Below are 24,477 nucleotides of genomic sequence, written 5' to 3'. Positions count from 1 at the left end.
ACAAATATTCAGATGCCCAGACCTAAAAACCCTGTCATCCCTAACAGAGATGGTTGGTGACTCCCAAGAAAGTTACATTGTCATATGGTGATTAGGTTCGGAACAAAGATCTGGAATAAAAGTAGTCAGTGCTTATACATTTAAAATCAGGGCTCAGTGGTCTGCAAATGAGTGACACTGGTTAGGGAATGTGGGAGAGTTTGAGGCTAGTAGCAAATAACACATTATTTTTCTTTGTGCTTTCTCCTTTGCCTCACTCAGTTTACAGCGAAATTTAGCCACCGGCTCCCATCACTGTTTTTCTTGGAGAGCAGAGTAGGATGAAGAAACACAGCAATTAAATGTAGGAGACACCCGTGCATTGCAATAGGAGCTGGATTCCATGTGTTTTGATAACAGGAGCTATAGAAAAAGTGAAAAGAGGTAACTCAGGTCTACCTAATCTTTAAAGTCTGAAGCCATTCTCAATTCCTACCACCTCTGATTCCTTCCCCACCTCTGCCCTGAACACAAAAATAGACCCTTTTAGTAAAACAGCAATTTTTTTTAAGTTCTTTTAGTTCCAATTGATAATGCTGCTGCCATGACACTCACATCATTTAAAGTTTGTTATGCTCCCATGTGTTGAACACATGTCTAGCAGCTCTTCCAACCATCAGGATCCCGGCAGTCACAGCAAAGCAGTTAGCATCATAAATAAAGCAAACATGAACTGATACTACATACTTCCTTCTCATGGTGAATTAGGATGATGAACTGGAATTCAATGCCATTCTTCACCTAACATCAAAAGGCTTGAGTACGGTAGACCTGGACCATGTATGTACCCGGCAAACAATTCATTTAAACCCTTTCATTGTCTCGTATTTGGAAATCTTGGCTTAGGATCCAGTCCTGTGCCAATCAGCCATGTTTGTGGGTCATGGGGCCCTTCATGATGGAAATTGCACCCTCTTGTTCTACATTTCCTTTTAGTTTTAGTTTAGTTTGCATCTAAGTAGGTCATTGTCAGTGGCTGAGTGCTTTAAGGGGGCTTGTCGTCTTTGCTCACGGTTGGAATCTGCCGTTGGCGCTAGGCACCACGAACAGGTGTCCCTTAAGGACACAGTAATTCTGTATTTTAAAAGAAGACTTATTATTTGAGATAATTCCTGAACATGATACTTATTTAAGAGTATTGAAGATAATTGCATGACTTCAAACAAACCTGAATTTTTAAGTGTATGCATATGTGTACATACGCCAATGGATTCAATATGTTCTGGGGTTTTTTTGTTGCTGTTGTCTTTTCTTTAAGGCATATCAGATATTGCCATCCTTTTTGTATCAAGGATGGTGAAAGTGTAATTCAATCTAATTGTCAACTGCAGTAGCCTGAAACCTTGGATTCAGATATCTCTAAAATTGGAGGTATTGTCCTCTGATTCCCTGATAGCCTTGACAGCTTCTGACTTGGATGGAGATGTACATTAAACCTTACCTATAGTACACTTAGCTATTAAAACAGTGAATACACTCGTCTCCCCTATGGGTCACGTGAAACTGTACTTTCCTTGTACATTTTAAATTTTTGCGTGGTCATGGTAGTGTCATCTGAATCTGCCTGCCTTCCCTTTCTCCTTCCATAAATGTGAGTCTGTGATTTTGACTGAAAAGTTTTCTTTGAATTCCTTGTCTTAATGATCCAGACATTCCGGACTTACACGTAAAAAAGAAGTACTTGCAGGACAAGTGTTACAGCATTATAAATGAGGCTTAGTGAGCTTACCAGCAAGAAGGCCAGAAAATTCCAAGTTTGTTTTGGGCTGGTGTTGTTATGGGCTTTTCCCCAACAAATTTAAATCTTTCAAAAATTAGTTTTTGTACAGCATGAAAATGAAAACAAAGCCTTTTCAACACTTTCACACAGCTACTGGTTAGAGGCCTGATTTGAGGGCATGGACTCAAGTCTCCTCTTCATTGTCAAAAATTACTTTGTTTCCAAATGTCAGGAGTTGGGGAGGAAGAAAAGGGGCTTGAATTTTACTTTGTCCACAACAAAGCCAAAAACTTAATTGACTTGGTAGTCATCTTTCTGCCTGTGTCCTTCCTCAGTTCAACAGATGAAGATATGCTTCATCATATTTTGATAAAATAAGCCTCAGATCAGCTTTACTTACAGTCCTGTAAGTGACTCTCGGGACTCTGACATCACATTCCCAGGAACTACTTCCAAGTTTCTTTGGTTTGCTCATGAGTTGCTGAATAGATTAGCGGCATGGTTTTGTTAGGTGAATGCAAATGTGCCAATAAAAAGAAACATACCGTTATTTCCCCTCCTAAATAATTCACTAAGCATTTTTATATTACTTTCTTCTGTGGGTTGACATCTTTATATCCTTTGCTACTGAGTGAGTTTATTATAAGACTATATTATCTTTTAAATAGCGTCTGTTAGTATGTGTGTGTGTGTGTATCTATCTACACGCATGCACACCCAGAGTAAGTTTTGTGTCACAATTCAAATACTATAATCTGCTCAGTTACACGGTGCTTTTTTGAAACTAGGGTCATAAATATTTCTTCACCAGACAAAAGCAGTGTTGTATGGCAATACACTTTATTTTGTATAGTTTCTTTCAAGCACATTGTGTCTCAAATACGTTACAGGTAATTAACACACTTGCAGATTTCAAAATAATCGAAAAAGGTTTTAATTTAAGGGAAATTCTAAACAACAACAGCAATACACATGCTCCTTAATTCACATACATCATAAATGTAAAAGGGGGATTACACCTGTAAGAGCTGAGCAGCTATTTACATTCTTGTAAGTACTGGTTTGGTGGAGTTAGCTCTCAGTGAGGGCGATAGTCAGTATCTTTGTTCATTGATTCTGAAAGACCAGTACTGTGATGATTCTTTATAAAAAACTACATATACATGTTTGGACTGTTGTTGGAGCAGGGACAACTTTTTTTGCTTGGGTTTTTTTTGTTTTTTTTTTTTTTTTTTTAATGAATATGGGACTACCAATCCCAGCACAGAAAGGCAGCTCTACTGTGAAACTGAAATTAGAACAAATAATCTCATTATCATCATGTAATAGCTGTATTTTATTAATTTTATTAAAATTTCACAATAGCGCTCTTGAGTCTTCCTGGTGAAACACTCAGGCTGCCTGATGGACTCAGCAGATGGATGCTCACCGCTACGCATTTGATTTCTTCCAGCAGGCAGTTCCTGCAAGACCCGTCATTGTATCGTGCCAGCTACAGGGTTTTGGTTTTTTTGCTTGCATTTAAAGACAAACACCTCTAAATTGTGTAATTTTCCCCCCGCCTGCTCTGTGCAGATCTATCCCAGGGAGAAGGGCGGCTCCTCAGGCCCCAGCAGGGTCACGGGGGATCCCTGCCCCGGTCAGTTTGCAGTGCTGGGTTATCACATCCCCACGCAGGGCGGGGTTGTGAGCGAAACTGCTTCAAGAAATCAGATGTGGGATTTCCAATACTATTAAGCAAGCAATACTTCTTCGCCCCTCCTGTTTAAGCCCCCCATTTACCGCGCACACCACCTTTTATTACGCGCTGGTCCTTACTAAGAGCTTAAGAAATGAAAGAAATTGGACTAAAATGGATTTTTACCGGAGCTAATGAGGACAAAACGCAGCTCGGATTACCTCAGAAGTATTGCTAAGCAAGACAGCTGCGTGCCTGCAGAAACGCTGGAAGCCTAGCCTCTGCGCCGCGGGCACCTCTGGGTGCACCCTTTCGCATCCTCTGGGCCGCTGGGCACCCGCGGGTCCCGATTTCAGAACCATGCCCCTTGCCGCCCTGCAACTCCCCGTGCCCGCGCGAAGACTAAGCAGGAGCGTAGATAAACCGAGGAAGCTGAAGGAGCGGAGAACACAAGTTCCCTTCTGTGAACAGCTGGATTACTCCCACCCCATTCCAGGTACTGGAAGTCGAAGGAGCTCTGCGATCCACAGAAACCCCTCTGTTTCACGTCACGTGGGAGCGTAAACCCCACTGCCTGACATACTACTTATTTTTCTCTTCCCCAATTTCTTTAAAGAGGAAATATGGTGAAAGACATGACAGTTCAGCCTAGAACGTTTCGGAGTTTTGCAGCTACCCGCAGATGACATGGGAGGACAGACTCTCTGCATACCTAATTTATTACAAATTACTAGGTGCTGGGATAGAAAAAGCAAATGCCGTACACAGTCATATTTGTGCCATCCTGTTCACTTCAATCTTACATAGCTAGGACCTTTAGCTGCTGTTAGTTTCTTAACTGTTTTTTTCTAAGGGATCATCTTTATTTTACTGTGTTTTTCTGTGGGACAGGGAAGGAAGCTACAATTTTTTCCACGGATTTGAAGTTCAAAGCTGTGAGCTAATGCGGTTTTCCATAATTCCAATGCCCCGTGCACATGGCTTGAAATATTTCAGATGCAGCCTGAAAATAACAAAATTTTAGGCAATTTTATATTCTCGTCTTTCAGGAAGGGAGAGCTCGGTTTGCTGCAATATAAAGTTCTTCAATCTCCTAGGGGTGAAAGGGCAATTTAAGCTTCCCAGAGCAACTTCAAGAGCAGTGATAGCTACCAGTGTTATTAAAGTACCATCGTTTTTCAGAAGATCACCGACTGTAATGACCTTCATATCCTGGATTTAGATTCAGAGGATGTTGACACAACCGTATTAACACCAACAAATGTCTCCATCTTCACTTATAATATCCCAGGGGCACACAGTTTAAGCACGTTATAATGCAGAAATGCTGCTGTTACTAAGGCAAAGAACAGCGGGGGAGATGAATTTCCACGCAGCAGTACCATTGATGAGGAAGAAAGATGTGCAAGCGTTCAGGAAAGTTGTGGGCATGAAGTGATTAAAACTAACAGAAAAATATTCCAGTGGATAGATTAAAAAAGCAGTTCTTTAATTTTTAAATTTGCACAGCAATAACCGAGACAAATGAGCCTCTCAAATATTTTGGAAAATGTCACTTTGCAAACCTTGTAGATTGCTTAAATGTTTATTAAAATGGACCAAAAGCCAAAATTCTCTGGATAAAATAAATACTTTGTCTTTGCTAAGTAACAATATTTGTGAACAAAACATAAAACTGTAATTTTCATGTGTCAAACATAGTAACATTTAAGATTAAATGTTGGAGTCAGGGCACTTTTTAACATCTTCCTATTTACAAGCTGCTCATTAGGACCATTTACCTCACATTAGCTATTAAAATGACTAACACTTTTAAAGTTTGCTCCATGGCTAAAATAAAAACAACAGAAATGTGCTTTTATCATAATTTAACAAAAAGCAGAACCATATATTTGTTATCTAGAACATACTGTTATAAATACAGCTGTTTTTCATCTACAATTATATAAATAATAAACATGCTGCCATACACAAGGATTTTAATAGATGATTATATATAAGCAGTATTACGATCTAGCAGAGGATGGCATGAGTTTTCGTCATGCATTTTTATTGCACTTATTCAGGACCCTTGTCTTCATCTGAAAAATGTGGAACAGACTTCTTTGCTACAACATTATCCAGTCGCTGTCCTTGCAGATACGGGTTCACACTCTGAAAAAGTTTAAAATTATTTATACTTATTAGGAACAGGGAAACACAGAAAAGGTAACTAGGATTGGTGGATGTAGTTATATATTTCTTATCTGTCAAGTCCAGGGAATAAATCTGAAAATCAATGTTTCGTTTTCTAATATTTGTTGTGTGCAAGAATTTAATCCGATCCACTAAAAAGAATACAGGTGAAGGAGGACTACTGGGAACATAGGACAGTCTGAATTAAACGCTGGCTTTTTGCTCCACTCATCCTTTCCTCAGCTCAGCAGAGAAGCAGCAGCAGATCTAACCCCCTAATTCTTGAGGCAGGACAGAACTTGTCAGAGTAGCACAGGTAAGTTTTAGCCTAAATCGCTAGCCTCTGCTCGACCTTACGCCGGGAGACAAGGTAGATAACACGACACCGGTTTTGACCAAAGTCTCTTCTTCAGCCCATCTCCTCTCCAGGAAACCCCTCCTCGCTTCCTCTCTCGATGCCGAGATAAACAACTGCTGGCACAGAAGCAGAGCCAAGCGAGGTTTTGGCATGGGAAATGGCTCTCCTACCAGCGCCAGAAGGAGGGAAGGCTGGAAAGAAGGTCCCCGGAGAGGGTTTAACTCCGCTTTGCGCCGTGTAAGCAGCACAACGTGAGACTGAAGATGAACAGATCCTGTCTCAAAACTCTCTGGAGATCACAGTAATGTAGAAAGCCTATGCTTGAATTTTATCTATACTCACAGAATAAAATGTATTTACTTTATTTGCAAGTATCAAGCGGTTTAGTGGAACTTCAGACAAATATTATTTACACCCACTTTCTGGCCTGTTACAGTGTCAGTGTAAACAAAATTCAAGTATACACTTTCTCCTTCACAGATACAGACAAAAATTCTAGTGTGATGGTTTTTGACGCCAATAAAAATTGTTTGCCTAAGCACAAGCTTTGGAGGAATGCAAATTTTCCAATATCTCCTGATTCTTGTCAGGCTGGCTGTATCATAGAAATTACTTTTCTTGAGATATTTCTGTGCTTCCTTCACCAAAACACAGGACTTCAAAACTACGCAAAAAAACCCAACAAACAACTTTTAAAATAGGCATGAAATATTTATTTTCAAATATCCCAAGTATTTGTCAAATCTCTGGAAAAGATTTGGGGTTTGTCTGTCTTTAAGCCTTTGGGTTTCTCCAAATTTGTAGACACTATCATTAATAATCATAGCATCGAGCAGCCCTTTTGCTTTCTTCTACGTTTCTTTGAGTACTTTGCCTGCTACAAGTGAAAACGTAAAAATATTAAGAACCAGAAATGAATGTAGAAAAATCTTAGAAAAGAAAACTTACTCTAATTTAATGCTTTAAATGTTAAAAATAAGACACATGTAAATGATTTGTTTGTGTTTGTTTAAAGAAGTTCTGTTTAATGTTATTTTAGTGAAATTCGGCTGTTGCATAAACTTCTAGGAATTATTTGAAGATTCTTAGGAAGATTAATTGGCCTTTTTTTTGGAATGGTACTTGCTTGCTGCTTTTTGAAATAAAATGGAAGAGAATGAGAATACATAAAAATTTGAATCCTTCTCAACCGACAAAAGAAAACACAAAATATAATGCAAAATTTTTTGGCTGATTTGACTAAAAAGTGTTTAATCCCATGCAGCTGTGCTGAATTTAAAGTAATGCAGCTCCCCAGTACCTTTGTGCACAGCTCCGAGCCCACGGCAACGTGACTCCGATTACGGAAGCACTCCTGTCATGACCGGGATAGAGATTCTGGGAGGGCGATGCTCATGCACAGAAATTAAGAAAAGGGGAGAATTGCTAGTTAAATTAGAGGTCACTGGAGGCTTCCTTGTCGAACATACACATAGAATATGCAGTTTCGTAGACTCCAGTGGTGCCTCTGTGATAGTTACTCTCCATGGAGAGTTCTCCAAATAGGATTTGCTTTAAGCTAAAATTGGAATGTTCCGACCCGAAAAGACTTGCCAGAAGCTGCGCTCCCTAAACTCTCTGTCTGTGCAGGAGGGCATGGAGGAGTGGCGGGGACCGCAGAAGGCAGGAGGGGAATCCGGTGGGCTTTTTGGTTTTTGGAAAAATACACTCTGCTGCTGCCAGCTCCAGGTTACCCTTCTGCTGATAAAGTGAAAATTCTGAACCGTTCACTAAAGCGTTAGTAATCATTATAGTATTACTCTCAAAACAATAAGATACTTTAAATGTTAATGAATTTACGATGAAGTGACATGCCTGTGCTAAGAAAATAAATCTGCTGCAAAGCAAGAAACTGAAGCTTCACCTCCAAAATTCTGGGCTACCCCGGCCACGTGGCTGCCGCGTCTCTCCAGCCGTTACTCCTTTTGCATCCGATTACGTCAATCAGCACAGAGACAGCAAATGTTTTTCTTTTTTTCTTACGTATACATTGCACTAATCCTACTTTAACATGCTGTTCTAGTTATTAATAAATACTCCACATAACTATTTCCAGAGTAAATACTACTCCCTTTAGAGTTAAAATCAGGTGCCTACACTTTTTCCTTTTCCGCTAACAAACTCAAAAATCAAATGTAAGCGGGAGGCAGATACCAAGCTCAAGATCGTTCATTAACTTATAGTTGAATAGGGTTTATTACCAGTGATGTGTGAATTAGTAAGAAATGAAATCGTCTTCTCCCTTCCCAGCAAAGACTTTAAGTTAGAGAGTTAAATAATAAATAAATAAATAAATAAATAAATAAAATCATCTTCACTTACGCTTCAGTTATTTTAAACCACATTTGCTTCATTTACAGTATAAACTATGCTGCCATGTTTTGAAAAGCTGATTTCTGGCAGAGAGCTGGACTTTTTCTTCTTGTAAAAAAATATACTAGCAGCAAAGCTAAAGATTTCGACTCTGCCTGAAAGTGATTTTTTGATAAAAGAAAGGCTGACACTACCAAAAAAAGAAACAATATTGAGGTGGACTGTGCGGAGGTTCTCCGTCATACGTGAATTGCCTTCCTTGTTTCAGGGGCAGAAAAATGAGAACCCATTCATCATTCTCTTTCAAGTGAGTGGAACACAGAGATTGTTAAATCTGAAGTAAATCGAAGTATGTAAATAAAACAAACTACATCAGCTAAAGAACCAGTTCTACTGTCATTTACACCCAAAACGATGTTCACATGCATGGACAGTGGTAATTAATTTTACCAATATTTTTAGTAGGGAACTTTTAATTTCTGTTTTAAAGACATTTAAATAATTTTAAATGATTTCATGCAAATAGGATAAATTTTAAAATACAGATAATATCAAGTTTTTAAATTAATGCTCTGCATTGAAGTGCCTCTTCTAGAAGCAACAGGGTATTTAGAGAAATACACCTTGTACTCTGTGGACAGTCCTAAAGCCTGCTGTAGTAGCTTATCACAGAGATTCCCTGACTTTATGCATTATCTAAGGTATAATGCAGATCCATTAGACTAACTCTTCATTTCAACAGTGTGATTTTAATTCTTATTAGCTCTCTAGATGATACAGGGGCTATAAAGTATTCTGATAGTTACCCTCCTCCTTCTTTTTGGACCACCATTAATCTTCTCAAAGAGTAAATTCTTGCTCTGGAAGGGAAGAAAAATGCAGCCATCAAATTAATTACACTCTTCTTTTAACATATTACTTTTGCTGTTAAATATTAGACACACATTTAGAGGGGTGTGTAGTTTTGTGGGAAAGATAAACCACAAATAAATATTGGGAAATTCCTGCTAAGATTGTTGCAGTTCTTCAGGAGCAGTCACAGTCTTATCAACAATTAAATAGCGAGTAATTTTCCACTAGGTTGCACTATATTATCATCCCTGTTCAGGTAGTAAGTGCTTCAAGTACATGCTGGTATAATGATACAGACTGCATGTTGCCCATCACGTGACTCATTATATAAGTACATATACAGTGTTTTTTTTAAAAAAGACAGAAGGAAAAAAAAAGAAAACCAAGAGCTGGAGGGAGAGGAAGCAGGAATCCTGCCTCTGATACATCTTTCTATACATTTGAGGTGACACAAGAACAGGAGCAAAAAATATTTGCTTTACAAGGAATTTTCAGTTCCTTTTAGAAGTGGCAATCGGCGTCATTCCTACTGTTTTGTTGTCTTTGCTTATTCCCTTCCAGATATCAACACTTCCCAGTGCAAAGTTCTGCTGAAAGGAGTTCAGCGCCAACTCGTCCTTTGTTTAAGTAGTGCCCTCAAATAAAGTTCTAAAAACCATTTGGTCTATAACATTTTTAATGGCAAACCTTTTAAAAACTGCCAAAAACATCTTGGCAGAAGAGAAAGTTATGATGATGAGAAAAGAAAAAAAAAAAAAACCCACACAACACAAAAAAACCCCCTCTGACCATAGTTTACATAAGTGCATCCACATATTGTTGTATTTCATACAAGTAGTGAATTCTAATAAAGTCTGGAATAACACACACATGCTCAACACATTTTGTTTCAATTGTGTATTATGAAGAAAAACAAAACCAAACCCTAACCTGAAAATGCAAGGAGAGAAGAATTACATGTATAAAAGCAGAACACTGTATAAACAAGGCCATTAATTCTGCTATAAACAACTGACCTAACATTGATTATATAAATAGAAAGTGTAATTCTAGCGCGAGACAAATTCACCAAACACTTCTACCCTCTCTGCAGCCTTGATATGAGAAAAAACAAACATTTTCAAGTGTTACAATGAAATCTGCCAAAATTGTCTGTTTTGTACTTCTCATGTTCATTAAACCCCAAATTCACAAGGCCTATCTCTTGCCCAACCTCAGTTATTTTGTCTGAGCTGTGCCAAAAGGGAACAGAGATGAAGTTGGACAAGGGAGACATTCTTGGCTATTCATTTATGCAAACTCACTTCGGGAAAACTTAAATTTAACGTTTTAAAGAAACCCATGGATGCGTAGATTATTCTCTTTAGGAAACAAAGCAGCACGAAAGCCTCTCATTGTAAACTATTTGACCTTATACTTTTCATGAGAGGAAAAATAGTGTTTCTGAAATAAAAAGAATTTCATGACTACCGGAGCTAACATTTCTGTCACTCAGGAAAATTCCTTACAATTGAACCATTCCTGCTCGGGAAGACTGTATTTTGTTTAGTCTGTTTGGGAATGTTTCAAGACCATAACCACTACTTAAGCATTATGTGGAGTGCAAAGCAGATGAGGTTATGGAGCGTGAGCTAAGAGCGTGCTTGTATGGCAATAGCAATCCTGAAAATATGTCCCATTGCGTAAGGACCTGAGCTCATCGGCCACCAAAATTTGCCCGTGAAGTGCTCACCATTCTCATCCCTCACCTAGGAGTTGTTAGGAATGACGGCACAGAGTTTCTCCAGTTAAAGATACACCTCACTGGAGACGTGCTGCACGTGAATTGCTACTGTCCCCTCACTCCTGGAGCTTCCTGCACCCTCCCAGCTACTCGGGTTGGGCTACTATAGGTTGGGATTTGGGTGGGAAAAGCGCAGAAGTTAAAAAGCTTTCAAGCAACTAACTAATGCCAGAGATTCACCCTTAGATCTTTTAGACTTCACTGAAACTTCAAGTCAGTAATAATCATTAGCTCTGTAATCTGGGCTTGCACAATTATTAAGCAAAACTGAAAAGGATAATTGCATTAGCAAGGTTGCACCCTTTCAGGAGAGCTTTCTTTTTTCCAGTCAATTTACAGTCGTATCAGGAATATCAAGCATGATAATTTCTATTACACGAAGCATACTACACTGGTCTGAAATTGAAGAGGGGACCAGATCTACCATAACCCGTCCTAATAATCACCATGGCTGCTCAGGTATTTAACAACATCAGTTGGTAAAGTAAGATGGACTTAATGTTGCTCACTGTAACTGGAGTTGAAATAAAATAAAATCTGAGTAACTAGTTTCAGGTTTCCATTAAAATTAGGAAGCCAGAGGTGGTAACTTCTTTAACAAGGAGTTCAACTTTGTTGAATATTTTTATCCCTGTTTCCCTTTCTTTGTACTGTCTTGGATCCCTCTACTGTAGCTGATAAGCTGGCATTATTTCTACCCTTAGAATGAAATGTTATCCATTGCTTCAGTAAAAAGAAGTGTTGCTGAAAAACATAGTTGCTTTTAATTTTCTATTTGTACTGATACTGGTGTCAGAAAACACAGCTGAACTTCCCTCCTCTTTTTCACCCTGACATGTGGTAGCAGTTAACGCTTTGGGTTTCAGTAAATAACGACTTACATGACATGTAAGTGGTTTTTAGATTTGTATTGTAAATTGTATATTGTAAGGTATCTTCATGGAAGCCTTTCTGGATGCCAACAACACTTCTTCAGACCATCTAAAGGGTCAAGTTTCAAGATGTGGGAAAAGGCAGATTTACATGGAAAGTACCTGTTTCCTGCAAGGAAAAGTCTGAACTGAGCAGGGAAAAAAACCCCAGAAATCTTAGAAACTATAGTTGCACACCAGGGCAGAAACCTCCAAAAGTCCCTCATCTTACTATTCCCACTGTTCCCTCTATATTTTCCACACATGAAGAGAAAAAAAAAAGTCTTCGGGCCTGGGGAAGAGGGTATAAGCCGTGTATCTCACCCTATAAACAGCCTGTTGCCAAGACTTCCCACAGGCCAGCATACTGATATATGAAGAGTTGTCCCAAAGACAGGAAAATTCTTCCTCTTTCTTCCCTCTCCTAACCCAGCGTACACTTACCATGATTTATATAATTATATCTTCATATGCATTAGCAGCATTTACACATAATATTTAGGATCTACATGGAATCATGCACTTTGCTGGATGAGACAGCTTCTAGACTTGCTTTACCCTTCTAAAACGTGTCTGCTACTCAGAGGGTACTGCAGAGGTCCCACAGCTTTGCAAGCGCGAGAGTGTCACCAAAACAAACCGACCAACCTGTTTCTTTCCCATTATTCATGAACAAGCAGGTCTCTTCTATTTTTCTGACCTGCTAATGTAATTTGGGTTTTACCGTGGCTACGCTGAGGAATGCGATGCTGGCTCCTTGAAAGGACGCGTCAGTGGGAACTGCCATGCGGCCTCAGCCGCTCCGTGGCAGGAAAAGGCAGGGGAGAAGCTCCCCCGGGAGCTGCGAGCGCGCGCCAGCTCGCGCGGGTCCAGGAGACACGCTGGCTCCGCGGGCTTCAGCCGGCGGTGACAGCCTAGCGCCTTCGCAGCACGCAGGAGCTCGCGGAAACGCGGTCTGCGAATACGCGGCCGTTACAGCCCCCGGGGCGTTTGGTCCTGGGCTCTTCCACGGGAGAAGCAGGAACGGGCTGCCGGTGGGCGGCGGGGATTTTGGCGGCTGGGGGCAGCGGGAGGATGAGGATGCACCCACTGGGCAGCCCGCAGTTGGCTGTGTTGGTCATTTATGACCTAATCCAGATGACAGTAAGTGACCTAAAAGATCTGATCGATTTTATCTCTCCTTTATAAAGTCTCAAACAGCTAATTTTTAGAGTGCTTTTCTGCTTTTATTTTCCCGGAGAGAGAGAAATAACAAAAACAGCCATAAAACCAGATACTGTTGTATTTATCTTTTTAATGTGTAGTAACATACAACGAGGAGGCACTCGGGGCAATTCTCCCAAATCTCGGCAGAACATTCGCTCATGCACATCGCCAGCTGTTTCATCTCTAATTAGAAAGATCTGGACTTGGCCACGCTGCAGCTATATATGATTACTGTTTAGTACCTAGCAGTCTGTTTTAATCCATGCATGAGCAGTTTTTTCCCCTGAATTAGTAGTGATGGATGGAGAAATGAAAAAAGGCCAGTATTCACTAATGATTACCTACTATTTAAGTACATACGTTGCTGATGGCAACGCAGTATGCACGCTTGATGCTGAAATATTGCTATAGGCCAAAGATTTACAGAAGTGCTTTTATAGTCTTCAAAATGGTATTATGAAAGTAAATTACTTATGAATAATAAGAAAACTAACAGCATTATCTGGCATAAATAAGAAAGTTCACCATCTGGTGTTTTTAAAATTAAAACCTTTGATGGTAATTACTTAGAACGCAACAAGTTTCCAAAATTCAGATTTTTTGGCATGATTCTCTCTAGAAATGTAGCACTCACATAAGTAATTAAGACTATAAATCTTACACTGGTTTGATTATGAACGATGAATCATTGTCTCACAATTACAGCAGGGGAAGAGGCTGCCAAATATGTCCATTTATCGATATATGCTTACAGAGCACTGGGTTAGGGCAATCTTAAGTAAAGTGTTATAACAATGTAAAATGAGATTTCATGATTTGCTCTAGGAGCATAAATTATGATCATTGTTATTGTTTTCCTGGCGCCTGAAGACGGATTTGGGATCGGACATTCAACTGATGCAGTCTAAGATTAAGCAGCAGAGCTCTCTTTGGAGCCTCTAGCCTGCAGAAATAGTCTAGCTGGAGTTATTAAAGTCTTTGTACGCTCAGAGCAAGATTTTTGCCCGTAGCATAGCTTGCTGTATTTGTTACATGCAACGTGTAAAATAGGTTTTCAATATAATACAGTGCACAACCTGAACAGAGGAAGAAGCAGCAGCAAATCCTCCAAAACCCTTAAGGCAGAGCGGATTCCTTAGAACAAGTTGCCTGGACCGAGATTTTTTAAGGTATTTAGGCACTGCTGCACTCCATTTATTTTTATATTTTTTTTAGCATCGAAGTAGCTGAACAGTCAATAGTCAGAGCACCTGGATAATTTTTCAAATCAGGGCCCTGTTATGCTTTGAAATCTTGTGCTAAAAACTGCACTATTTTTGGTTACATGCTCACTGTAGTTTGAAATGTGGTTTGTTGCATTTATCAAGCACACACATAGTTGTCATTCTTTGGGACAGGTGATAAGACAAGGGTTTCTACTTTTTTGGGCTTTTCCTCAATCACAGGCATTATTTCTATATTTTTAATGGCAAGTTCACCTTTTTGAGAAACTTCCCTTAGGGTGATAATTTTTCCAGCAACAAGCACAGTATTTTCCTTTTGGTTTCATAGTATCTCACGCAGCAGACAATACTGAGTTTCACATGCCACAAAAATAAGCAAGAAGCATGTACTCACCCACTTGCCCACGTTGGGATAGTCATGCTCTGGATCAAAAAGGTGTTGGTGCAGCTGGTATTCCCTGCTGAACTCTGCTGTGTCTGGGGTGTTCTCTAGACACCCATCATCAACTGCAAAAGTATGTTAGAAAAGTATTAGAAAATACATATGTTAGTAGCTTTGAAATAATAATAGCACACAGTAAGTGCCACATTAATCAGCAAACTTCTTAAATGCAATTATAAAAAAAAAAAAGAACTGGATGACTGGAAATATCAGGTATTTTTTTTCTTGTGAAAGGAGTTTGGCAGGATATATTTAATTTAAAAAAACAAACACACAACTTAATGAAACTTCAAAACTAAATAAATTTATTCTGCAAGCTCTCCTGCTCCTTTTTGTTTTTCTTTTAAATTAGTGACTGAGCTTGATTTTACATAGAACTGCATGTTATTCTGATTCAGAAGGGATCCTCTTAATTTTTAAATGCCCACAGGAAGTTGTAGAAATTGTTTAGGCAACACTTTTGAAGCTCATGGTAAAACGATGCTGTGAGCAAAGACATTTTCCTTCACTGAGCAGCTCTTCATGGAACCCAATTTCTGTTTTGCTACTTTATTCAAAATGGCTGAAAATGATTTATGCATCATAAGATCTCATAAAAATGCAGTATGTCAGAAGTTTTATGCTGAAGACATTTCTGCAGATTGGTAACTAATCTGATGGGTCCAGAAACCTCCTTTAATCACAACGGATGGTCTTGCAGGCAGGGTCACATCAAGGATAACACTCTTTTAAAAATCAGCTTATGGACTTTTTACCAAAAATAAGTCATCTTTAGGTTAAACAAAGATTCAGCAACTTGAGACCAGAGTAGCTCTTTGGATAGAGTCTGCTGCTGGAGCTCCCTCTGCTTTGTCAGCGTGGGGAGCTTGCAGGCCAAGTTCCTCCCAGACATACCCAAGGAGATCCTACCACCCAGGGCATGAAGCTGGGCATCCAAGCAGCTACATCTGCCAGCACACAGGCACTCCAGAGGACACACCTGTGGACTTGCCCTTCTGTCCTCATGTGATCATGATGTAAAAAGATGTGCAGATGGATTATCTTTTTCCCTTAGATGTGGGAAACGGTAAAGACTTGACTTAAAAATGAGTCGGTTCAGTGACCTGAGGAGGTTATTCTAAGTCCAACAGAGCCTGCTTTCTCTCTTTTCTCCTTAGAATGGGGGAAAAATAAAGTTGCCAGTAGGAAACAGGGGAAAACTAACCGTACTGGTTAAGTAACTCAGAAACCACTAAAGTTAACTACAAGCACTTAAAAATTATTTTGGTCTCAGCAGGGACAGTGTCATCTCAAGAGAGAAGCAAATGACAACAGAAATGTGGTAGACCTTCTCCGAGCATCTGTGTCATTTGGTAGAAAACACAAAGGGCAGCTGGACATATGTGTGCCCTCTGTGACTGCTATTCCAAAAGTCTTCAAGCTCAAGTGCTCCAGGCTCATGTATTCCCGCTGTGGAATGTGCACATGTAGACAGTGACTGGAAAAATTGTTTTCCATTAAGCAAATCCACAGATCTGGTTGAGGAAGGCCTCTGGTAATTTGTATGCATAATACAGTCACCACTTGAATTTCCATTTAAGGCTCTGAAAAACATTTTACTCTAATCCTTGTAGATACTATCTTCACTCTCAGCGTACCTACGACAGAGCCATTTATCTGAGCAGGCAGCGCTTCCCTAGGAATTCCCCCTGTGTTCAGATCTGGCTGTATTAGCTTAGCTAACAACTTTTATTTCACCTAAGAAAGAAAAATTGAAAGGATTTTCAAAGGCATTCCTCTGGATGCCAGATTTCTAATTTATTTATGTAGTCACCAACAGAAGTCTAATGGGCAAGCACAGAAGATAGAAAGTCTGTGTGTGTGTTTGTGTGAGAAAACCTAAACCCATCATTTGCAACTTGTCAGAGAGCAGCTGTATGGAACAAAACGGAAGATTAGACATTGTTTCAGAAGAGATACAGGCATCATCACCAAATAGGCTGTAATAGAAAACAGCAAGGAAGGACTATACAAAACTTTGTCGTATTTTTGAGTGAAACGTAAAAGCAATGTTTGCAAAACTTTTCATGACAAATATTTATTTTTTGATCAATTCTAAGCTAGTTAGAACATTTTTTTAATAAGAATAAAGGCAACTGTTTCGCATTATCCACATAACATAAAAGAAGGCTAAACAGAAAAGATTTTGAAAGGATCTCTTAGCTCACAAATAAAAAATGAGAGAAAATAAAGTGCTCCTTCCCAGTTCCAGCTCCCAAGGCAGCCAATGGGTGTTTTACTACTACTTTCAGTATTGGAAGTCATTCCTTGGCTCAAATAACAGGAAAAAAGATCAGTTCCCTCAGGGTATGTCTATATCATGCACATGCAGTGCTGCTTTAGAGACCCTTCAGCACCAGCCACCCGCGTGGCTTGGTCTACAGGCGGCTGCAGGCTGAGACGTACTGGGAGTCTCGGGTTCCGGACCACTCCGGCACTCCAGGGCCGCACTGCTCCTCTGCCAGAGCCAGCCTGCGTGCAACGCATTGGGGTACGTCCACGAAGTTCTCCATTTCTTGGCACAGATGCACCCTCAGTGAGCTATAAAGCCACGTGGCTTGGAGCCAAGGTATCTTAAATATTGACTCATGGTCTGGGTTGGAGATCAGGGCAGACAGTTTCATTCCTCTTGGCACAATGAAAGTCTCTAAAATAAGGGTAAACCTCATCTGTGCAGAATGATAACTTTTTTCAGGAGCCAGCCTAAAAATGAACTCCCTCAGGAACAAGACGCTACTATAAACTTCACCATCTTCTACTCCAAGGTCAAGATGATTTCTTCCACCTCACCTTCTCTAGCAGTCATATAGCAATACAGAAGGTGGATATATTTAAAAAAAATCTCATCTAGAACATCCGATTGCTCAACAGTTCTGCTCCTGGAAGAGAGAATGAAAAAAACCCCCCATTGCTGATCAAGTGTTCTACTGCCTAGTCCAGCACTGAAAGACTCAGCAGTACAGTGAAGGCAGACGTACAAAGGCTGCAGCAGAATTACCTGTTTTTCCAATAGGGCAGGGATTTGGAGGGTCAGGATATCCTTGATCTTCACTGAAATCCTTTGGTACATTATCTCCTGTCAGCTCAGCCACGATATTTGGGATATTGCCATAAGGACCCAAGTGCTGGAGACCCTCATGCGCACCACCTAGCAAAGACAATTTACACACACTGTCTTTTTACAAGATTATCAGTGCTTTAGTTTCTTCAAGTAATCCAGACTTAGATTTAAAATATATATATAATTCATAGAGACAGACAGAAGTTTAGATTTCAAAAGTCTTTTCTAGAAACATAACCCTGTGACCTAAACCAGATAACTTAGGTAAAGAAAAATGAGACTAGGAAACAAAATCAGCCACTTATTATTAATTTTCGGGTTGTTTTTTTTCTTAACTATATAAGTTATAAGTAAGAAAATGCAAATAAAAAAAGCATGAGACAGTGATGGAACTTAATATATTTACTGCACAATCATCTTCAGTCACTAATACTGTTACTGTTCATTGTAGCAACTAATAATTGAAGAAGACATGGCAAGACAGCATCATGGCAAGAAGACAAAGTTGATGATACTGTTGGAAGAAACAATACTATTTGCACAGCCTAGAAATACAGTAATAAATTAAGTCACGTGAGGGGACCTGAGATATTAGAGCAAATTTGGTTGCATACAGCTATGAAAGTTATTTTTAAATGAAACCATTTCATAAATGCAAGTTTGAGGTTCCTGCAGTAATGGTAAAAAGTTAAAAGTTCATATTGTTGATGGGAATTCCTGTGCATGTACGTCTACCCAGTAGTCACTATGGCATGAAACATGACATTCAGTGGCTTTTACACCTTTACTTAATAGCTCAGTTCTAGATTCAGGCTTTTATATTTCCCCTGTGGGACTCAGAGCACCATCACTGCAGGGTTACAGGGTGGCAGAGGACATGATGATGGGCCTCCTCTTCTGGGGCAAACCCGCGCAGGAATGGCGTGCTACAGCCGGCCCTGGTAAGAGGCTCTGTATGGAGAGAGGCGAGAGGGGGTTGTGGCTCTCCTTCCTTCTTCCACCTGCCTCAGCTTGGGTGCCTTGCCTTTGACAAGTAGGGAACTTGTTTTGGGAACCAAGCTCAGGCCATTTTTTCTATATTCCTCTCCACAAAAATTTATCTGCTCCCCATCTTTTCTGCATGCATTATTGGCCAAATGCATCTGCAGGCTAAAACCCAGCTGCCTGAAGACTTTTCTAAATACTGTTGTACAGAATTATTTTGAATTTTAGATAAATAAAAACTTAGTTTCAAGCATGCTTTTTGCCCCTGCCATAAGACAATCACCACACACACTGCAGCAACAGCTAATGTAGTTATTGAGTACCGAGATGGTTGTGTGACAGCAGAGCAACGTTTTTGTTAAAATCCTATATAATGAGGGGTAACAACATACAGGCAACATATAAATTACACTAGTAATGAATGAGAGGAGAAGGAATTTGAATGATGGGAAAATGGGAGTTAAAGAGTGAACGCAGACACAACTGTGTGGGTAAATAGCACGATCACTGCATTACCACCAATTAGTCTTATTTTCAACTTCGAGAGTTTTCATAGATCCAAAAGATTGGAATAAAGCTTTTGAGCGTGAAAGCTACTCCAGAAGAATTATTCAGTGCTCCTGTCCCAACTTACAAATAGATACTAGCAGTCTAAGTTGCATCTTTTGTGCAGCTAGGCATTGCAATCTAACATAATAACTTTCAAAAATTGCTAACATTAGGCAGTCTTGACAAATTTTGTATTAATTTCTACATTTAGAAGTAGTAGCTGAGTCAGACTGTCTATATTTTGCAAACAGTCAATTGGAAGGTGGCATTATAGTACCAGAAGCAAGTTAGTCTATAAACATATATACTTCAATTTTATTTCCATGATGGACTCAAATCTAATAAAAACGCTAATTTTTTCCCCTCAAATACAGGTTTCTTATTCTGTAATGCAATGTTGAAGGAAAGTGTTAGAGATATGTAACAAACATAAATGTACTCCTATAAAAACTTTGCATGTGTTTTATAGGAGGTTTTCCCTTGTAGCTGACCATAAGACCTGGTACTAAAACCAGAATATAGTTATACGCACTATGAACTTTTTTACACATTTACAGTCCATAGTCAACACAAAGATGATGCTTGTAAGAACTGTATAGATTCACAATAGCGCTATGGTGATGAGGTTGAAAAAGTATAACATACATTTAATCTAATGTCATTTAATCTCACGTCTCACGTGTAGCGTAAAGTATTTCTTTCACACTGAGCTCCTTCACATGAAAATTGATTGCATATATGTACTTAAAAGCATCAGGTTATGATTCTGCTGTAAACTACAGAACCACATAATCAATACGTGTTTGAACATCCTGTATACAATGTGGTTCACTATGGGACAATCCATCAGATAGAAGCGTATCTACGCTTGTATGTGGCGCAGACCTCTTGGCACCAAAGCTCCATCCATAAAGAAAACAGAGGTACTTAGCAGGCTCCAGTGTGCTATATATACATATAAGTTTAAACCCACTGCCAAGAATTCCCTTGACTGAGTACAAAACAATCTTTTTATATTAATATAAAGGATTGTTTCCTTTAGGTATAAATGTCCAGGATCACTTAAGGGTTTTTCCTTTCTTTACAAAAGAGCTGGAGACAATAGCACCTGCTCTGGTGCCATAATTTAGCACGCTTGAGTGATTTAATAGCGTTAGCAAAACTCATTCCTTATAAACTCTGACAAATAGTGCACTCAGTAAAGACTGCAATAGTAAAAATGAAATGCTATGAATATACCAAATAGGGGTATTGTGTACAGTAATTCACAAGCTGCATTAGTTTTGGTATTGTAATGTTACAAAATTATTTGAAGACGTGTATTAGGATTAAATACGCTGCAGCTACCAGGTCAAAATTTTGTGATACAAGCATACACAGACAGGCATAAGATGGGTCTCTTGAACCTTGAGGCAGAGACTGAAAGAAAAAGACAAGACAACTGAATGTCAAGGAAATTTTCGTAATTCCCTATCCAAGGGAAACGTGAGACACACCATTGTTAAATTATTTGAAGCTGGACTAGCAAAAATCCAGAAGAATAGTACAAAGAACACTCCTGGACTGAGAAAGGGCGGGCTAGATAAACCTATGTTTTTCCCATCTCTGCTTGCTTCTTGTATAAACTGGCTTCTGTGTGCCACATACTAGCAAAAAAACCCACCAAAACAATCAGCTCCCTTTCACATGCAGGATTTCTGTGGGAACATGTAGTTATTTTATGTTCCTACAGGACAAACTAGAAGTTTAGGTCTTTGGACAGAGGCCAATATTGCCCCAAGGAAGCTTTGGATTTCGTTTAAGATATATGCATGTATGTAACCATCTTCTGTCACTGGGCTTGAACTGTTGCAGGGTGGAAAACAAGAATGGAACAATGCCTCTTCCCTTTCCTGTAATTCTGGAAAAGTCTTTAATCACCTCACCAACTGCTGGTATCACCTCAATTAAAGGTACTTGGAATGACTAAAAATTTAGAGTGCACACATTTTAGCTCATTTCTCTGTAGAAGCAATATTGTCTCTATGGGAGGGACGACAATGCAGCCACTCCATTCTTGGAGAAAAAAAACAAAAAAAAGAAAAAAGAAAAAAAAAGGAAAAAGAAAACACAAAGAGCAGCTAGTTTCCCTCCAATATTGAACGTTCCCCTGATCAAACACATCCAACAGAAATGCTGTCAGTCCACTGAAGTTCTAGCTGCTGCTACCCATCTATTGGTACCATAAAGCACGACTGAAACAAATCTGCTCTCAGGAGAAATTCCCCACATCAAAAACAAACAGGCAATGCTGCCCCAGAATGAAGTCAGTGAGAATGGATTTTCAAAAGTGTAAAATGATTGCAGAACCTTTAAAGACAAGTAATGGGACAAATCTGCCTTTCAGTCTGATTGGACTGGATAGGGTTAACCCACTTCCAAATTCAGAAAAGAGGTGGTTTGGCCAGTCTTAGCAAGGAGATACAAAACAGAATGGAGCACGAGTATCTGATGTAAGTAAATCCCAGATCCCAAATTAAAGCCCTTTACTTAGACAGTCATGCTAGACGCCCTAGTTTTCATATTTTTGCTCTTAAACATCAAGAGGCAGATTCTTACAGTGTCCACGCCCTTCCCAGATGCCGAGAGGAATACTCTCCCCGAGTAAGAATTGCACCTCTCACGATCTTGACCTGTACAAACTCCAAGCAAATACGAGCTGCCAGGGAAGCCTGGTATACCTTACCCCATTTGTCTAGGGTTCCTGAGGCGCTAAATAGGTATTAATCAGAGATGCAATACCATCTTTGCTACTTTGCAAAGTCTTTTGTTAATCAAGACTGTTCGTTCTTATCACAGGGAAAAAAATCTTCAAAATTATTTCCAGCGTGTCCTCTCTGATACAGAGAGATCTTTTTCCTTTCACCTAGACAGCTTTCCATACTGTCCTGCGCTCCTGTCCCGGGTCATCTTGCTGTATCTACCTTTGCTGTGTCATTGTCACATTCAAAAGTGATGTCTCTTCCCTAATCACGTGCAAGTCTAGCAGAATGCTTTCTTGTGCTCCTGTATCTTAAAAATGGGACACTATCCACTGACTTCCCTCTTCCTTCCCTTTATTATCTGCAAGACTCCCCACCATGTAATCTGATTGATTCAAACTGTCAAAAAAATCCTGAATGCAAAAAACACGGTTTTGTTTTCCTTACCCTTTTCTAACAATACTAAAAGCTTTACAGTCCCAGTGCCACTTCCCCCGTGTGTCTTCAGCCAGCTTCATCCTAGAGAGTCCTATCCTGGTTGCTGAGATTGATTAAGATCAGGAAATGAGATGCACTGAAAAAAATGATAAATTATTACATTTTCTCTCTTCCACAGAAGCTGCTAAATAAGAGAACAGGGAAGGAGAAAAAGCATAGAAGAACCAAGAACAGAAAAATGCAAACCTAACCAACTTCCTTAACCATTCGAGAGCATGCCTCGGGAAACCCAGGACAACTAAAGCTATACATACTCAAGCATCCCAGATTCCAGACTCAGCTTGTCTTCTCCTTAATGACACAAAGTTTCTTAAAACTATAAAAATTAATTTTCTTTTTCTCTGCAGAGGGACAAAGTCCTTTCAATGTGTTTTCTAAAGCCTTAAGCACACACGTCACACAATTACTGACCTTGCTTTCAGTGAATAATTCCATTTTATCCCATATTTTAATTACAAACAGTACAAATATTTAAGATATGAAATGCTTTTATTGTGAAATGGTTAGGACCAAAGTAACGCCCATGCCTCTCTCACAATATAAATTTATAACATTGGCTTATATGCCATTATTATCCATTATTCACACAATAAAAAAGATCCAGCAGCTCACTTGCTGACAAAGCGCAGAAGCAATCTCTTACGCCTCCCTTAGTTGAGCAGTCCTCTAATGGACTATATTAATTTGCCCTTCAGTCTGAGCAGAAAGCTTTCTCCCTTCACCGTGTGGACAAGCTTACCCTTTTTAGAAGCACGGTGCAACCCGCAGGATGGAGCGATCGGCCCCCTCTGCCACGCTGGCATCAGCGGCGTCAAGGGGAAGCACGTCCAGCAAACACCACATGCGGGTGCTGCCCTAACATCTCCTTGCCAATGCCCACGTGTGCGGCGCGTGGCTTTATGAAACGGGTCAACAGATGGAAGCCGGCGACCTACTTTATCCCACGAAGGACGGGGCACTACGTCAATCCCGTAAAGGTAAATGCGCCGATGAAAGACTCGAGCATTTTATTCACTGGCATTGACACTGGCTGCGTGAGAAGCCCACATGCTCCATCAACATCAACATACTCATATTGAGAAATACTCCTTTTGCTCCTCTAATGCAAAGCATGGAGGCACCAGAATTGTCCAGAACAGGACCATATTTTCTGTCTACTGCTCCACTGAACCTTATGATATTTTCCTGTTCGCTTCCCCATTCACAGTCACATCAATTCTGTTTTCCGTGCAGATGGCTCAAAGTCCTAGCTGGCTCTTCAACAGAAGTGTTTAAAAGCTTCGTATGCCTGTCTGACAGCTGCCACCAGGGTAGACTTTCTAACTCCCCCAAATGTCCTCGTGGTGAACAATACCAGTGTGGGGCTACAAGGCTCCCAAGTGTCTGCTTCGGTTGAGCTGGTATGACATCACAACTCCTATCAAAACTTCTGCCAACATGGCTGGAGTCAAGATGAGGTTTCTCTTGCACTTGAATAAAAGCGTCGGCAGACGATGAAGATGTAAGAGAGCTGTGAGATGAAGAGCCCTGCCAGGTAAGACCGGGCCCAACGCTGCTCTTTGGCACGGCAAGAGGGACTCAGGCCAGCTAACCTGATGTGCTAAAGCGTCCCAAGGGGAGAAACCAGCTTCTTCCTCCCTCCTGTTCAGCAGCTGAGAACATTCTCTTCTCATTCATCCCCGCAGCAGCTGTGAGGGCACTGCTGAAAGCACGCACGATGGGAAGCGCAGAGAGAATAGCTCTGGAAACCTCCAGAGCATGCCAGAGATCCTCTCTCCTGCACACGACACCACAATCAAGAAAAGCAAGAATCTCTTCTTTGTCTAGACTTCTAAAATGCCTTTTCCTAGAACCAAATGAATTAAA

General features: G+C 40.0%; 1 protein-coding gene across 1 annotated transcript in view; it reads right to left on the bottom strand.

The window, feature by feature from the left end:
• Positions 1 to 5,495: 5,495 nt before the first annotated feature.
• The window catches only part of LOC309405626 (neuroendocrine protein 7B2-like), a gene marked incomplete at its 3' end in the record, with an annotated part of 29,104 nt that continues 10,122 nt past the window's right edge, over positions 5,496 to 24,477 (bottom strand). Inside the window, 4 exon segments of the mRNA XM_082000439.1 lie at positions 5,496 to 5,591; positions 9,129 to 9,182; positions 14,692 to 14,804; positions 17,777 to 17,926. Coding sequence (XP_081856565.1) covers positions 5,496 to 5,591; positions 9,129 to 9,182; positions 14,692 to 14,804; positions 17,777 to 17,926 — 413 coding nt within the window.

Source organism: Phaethon aethereus (genome assembly GCF_964289735.1).
Source record: "Phaethon aethereus genome assembly, chromosome: 5".
NCBI classification, from domain to species: domain Eukaryota; kingdom Metazoa; phylum Chordata; class Aves; order Phaethontiformes; family Phaethontidae; genus Phaethon; species Phaethon aethereus.
The sequence above is the reverse complement of the archived record's forward strand: the minus strand, read 5'-3'. Positions and strand labels throughout refer to the sequence as shown.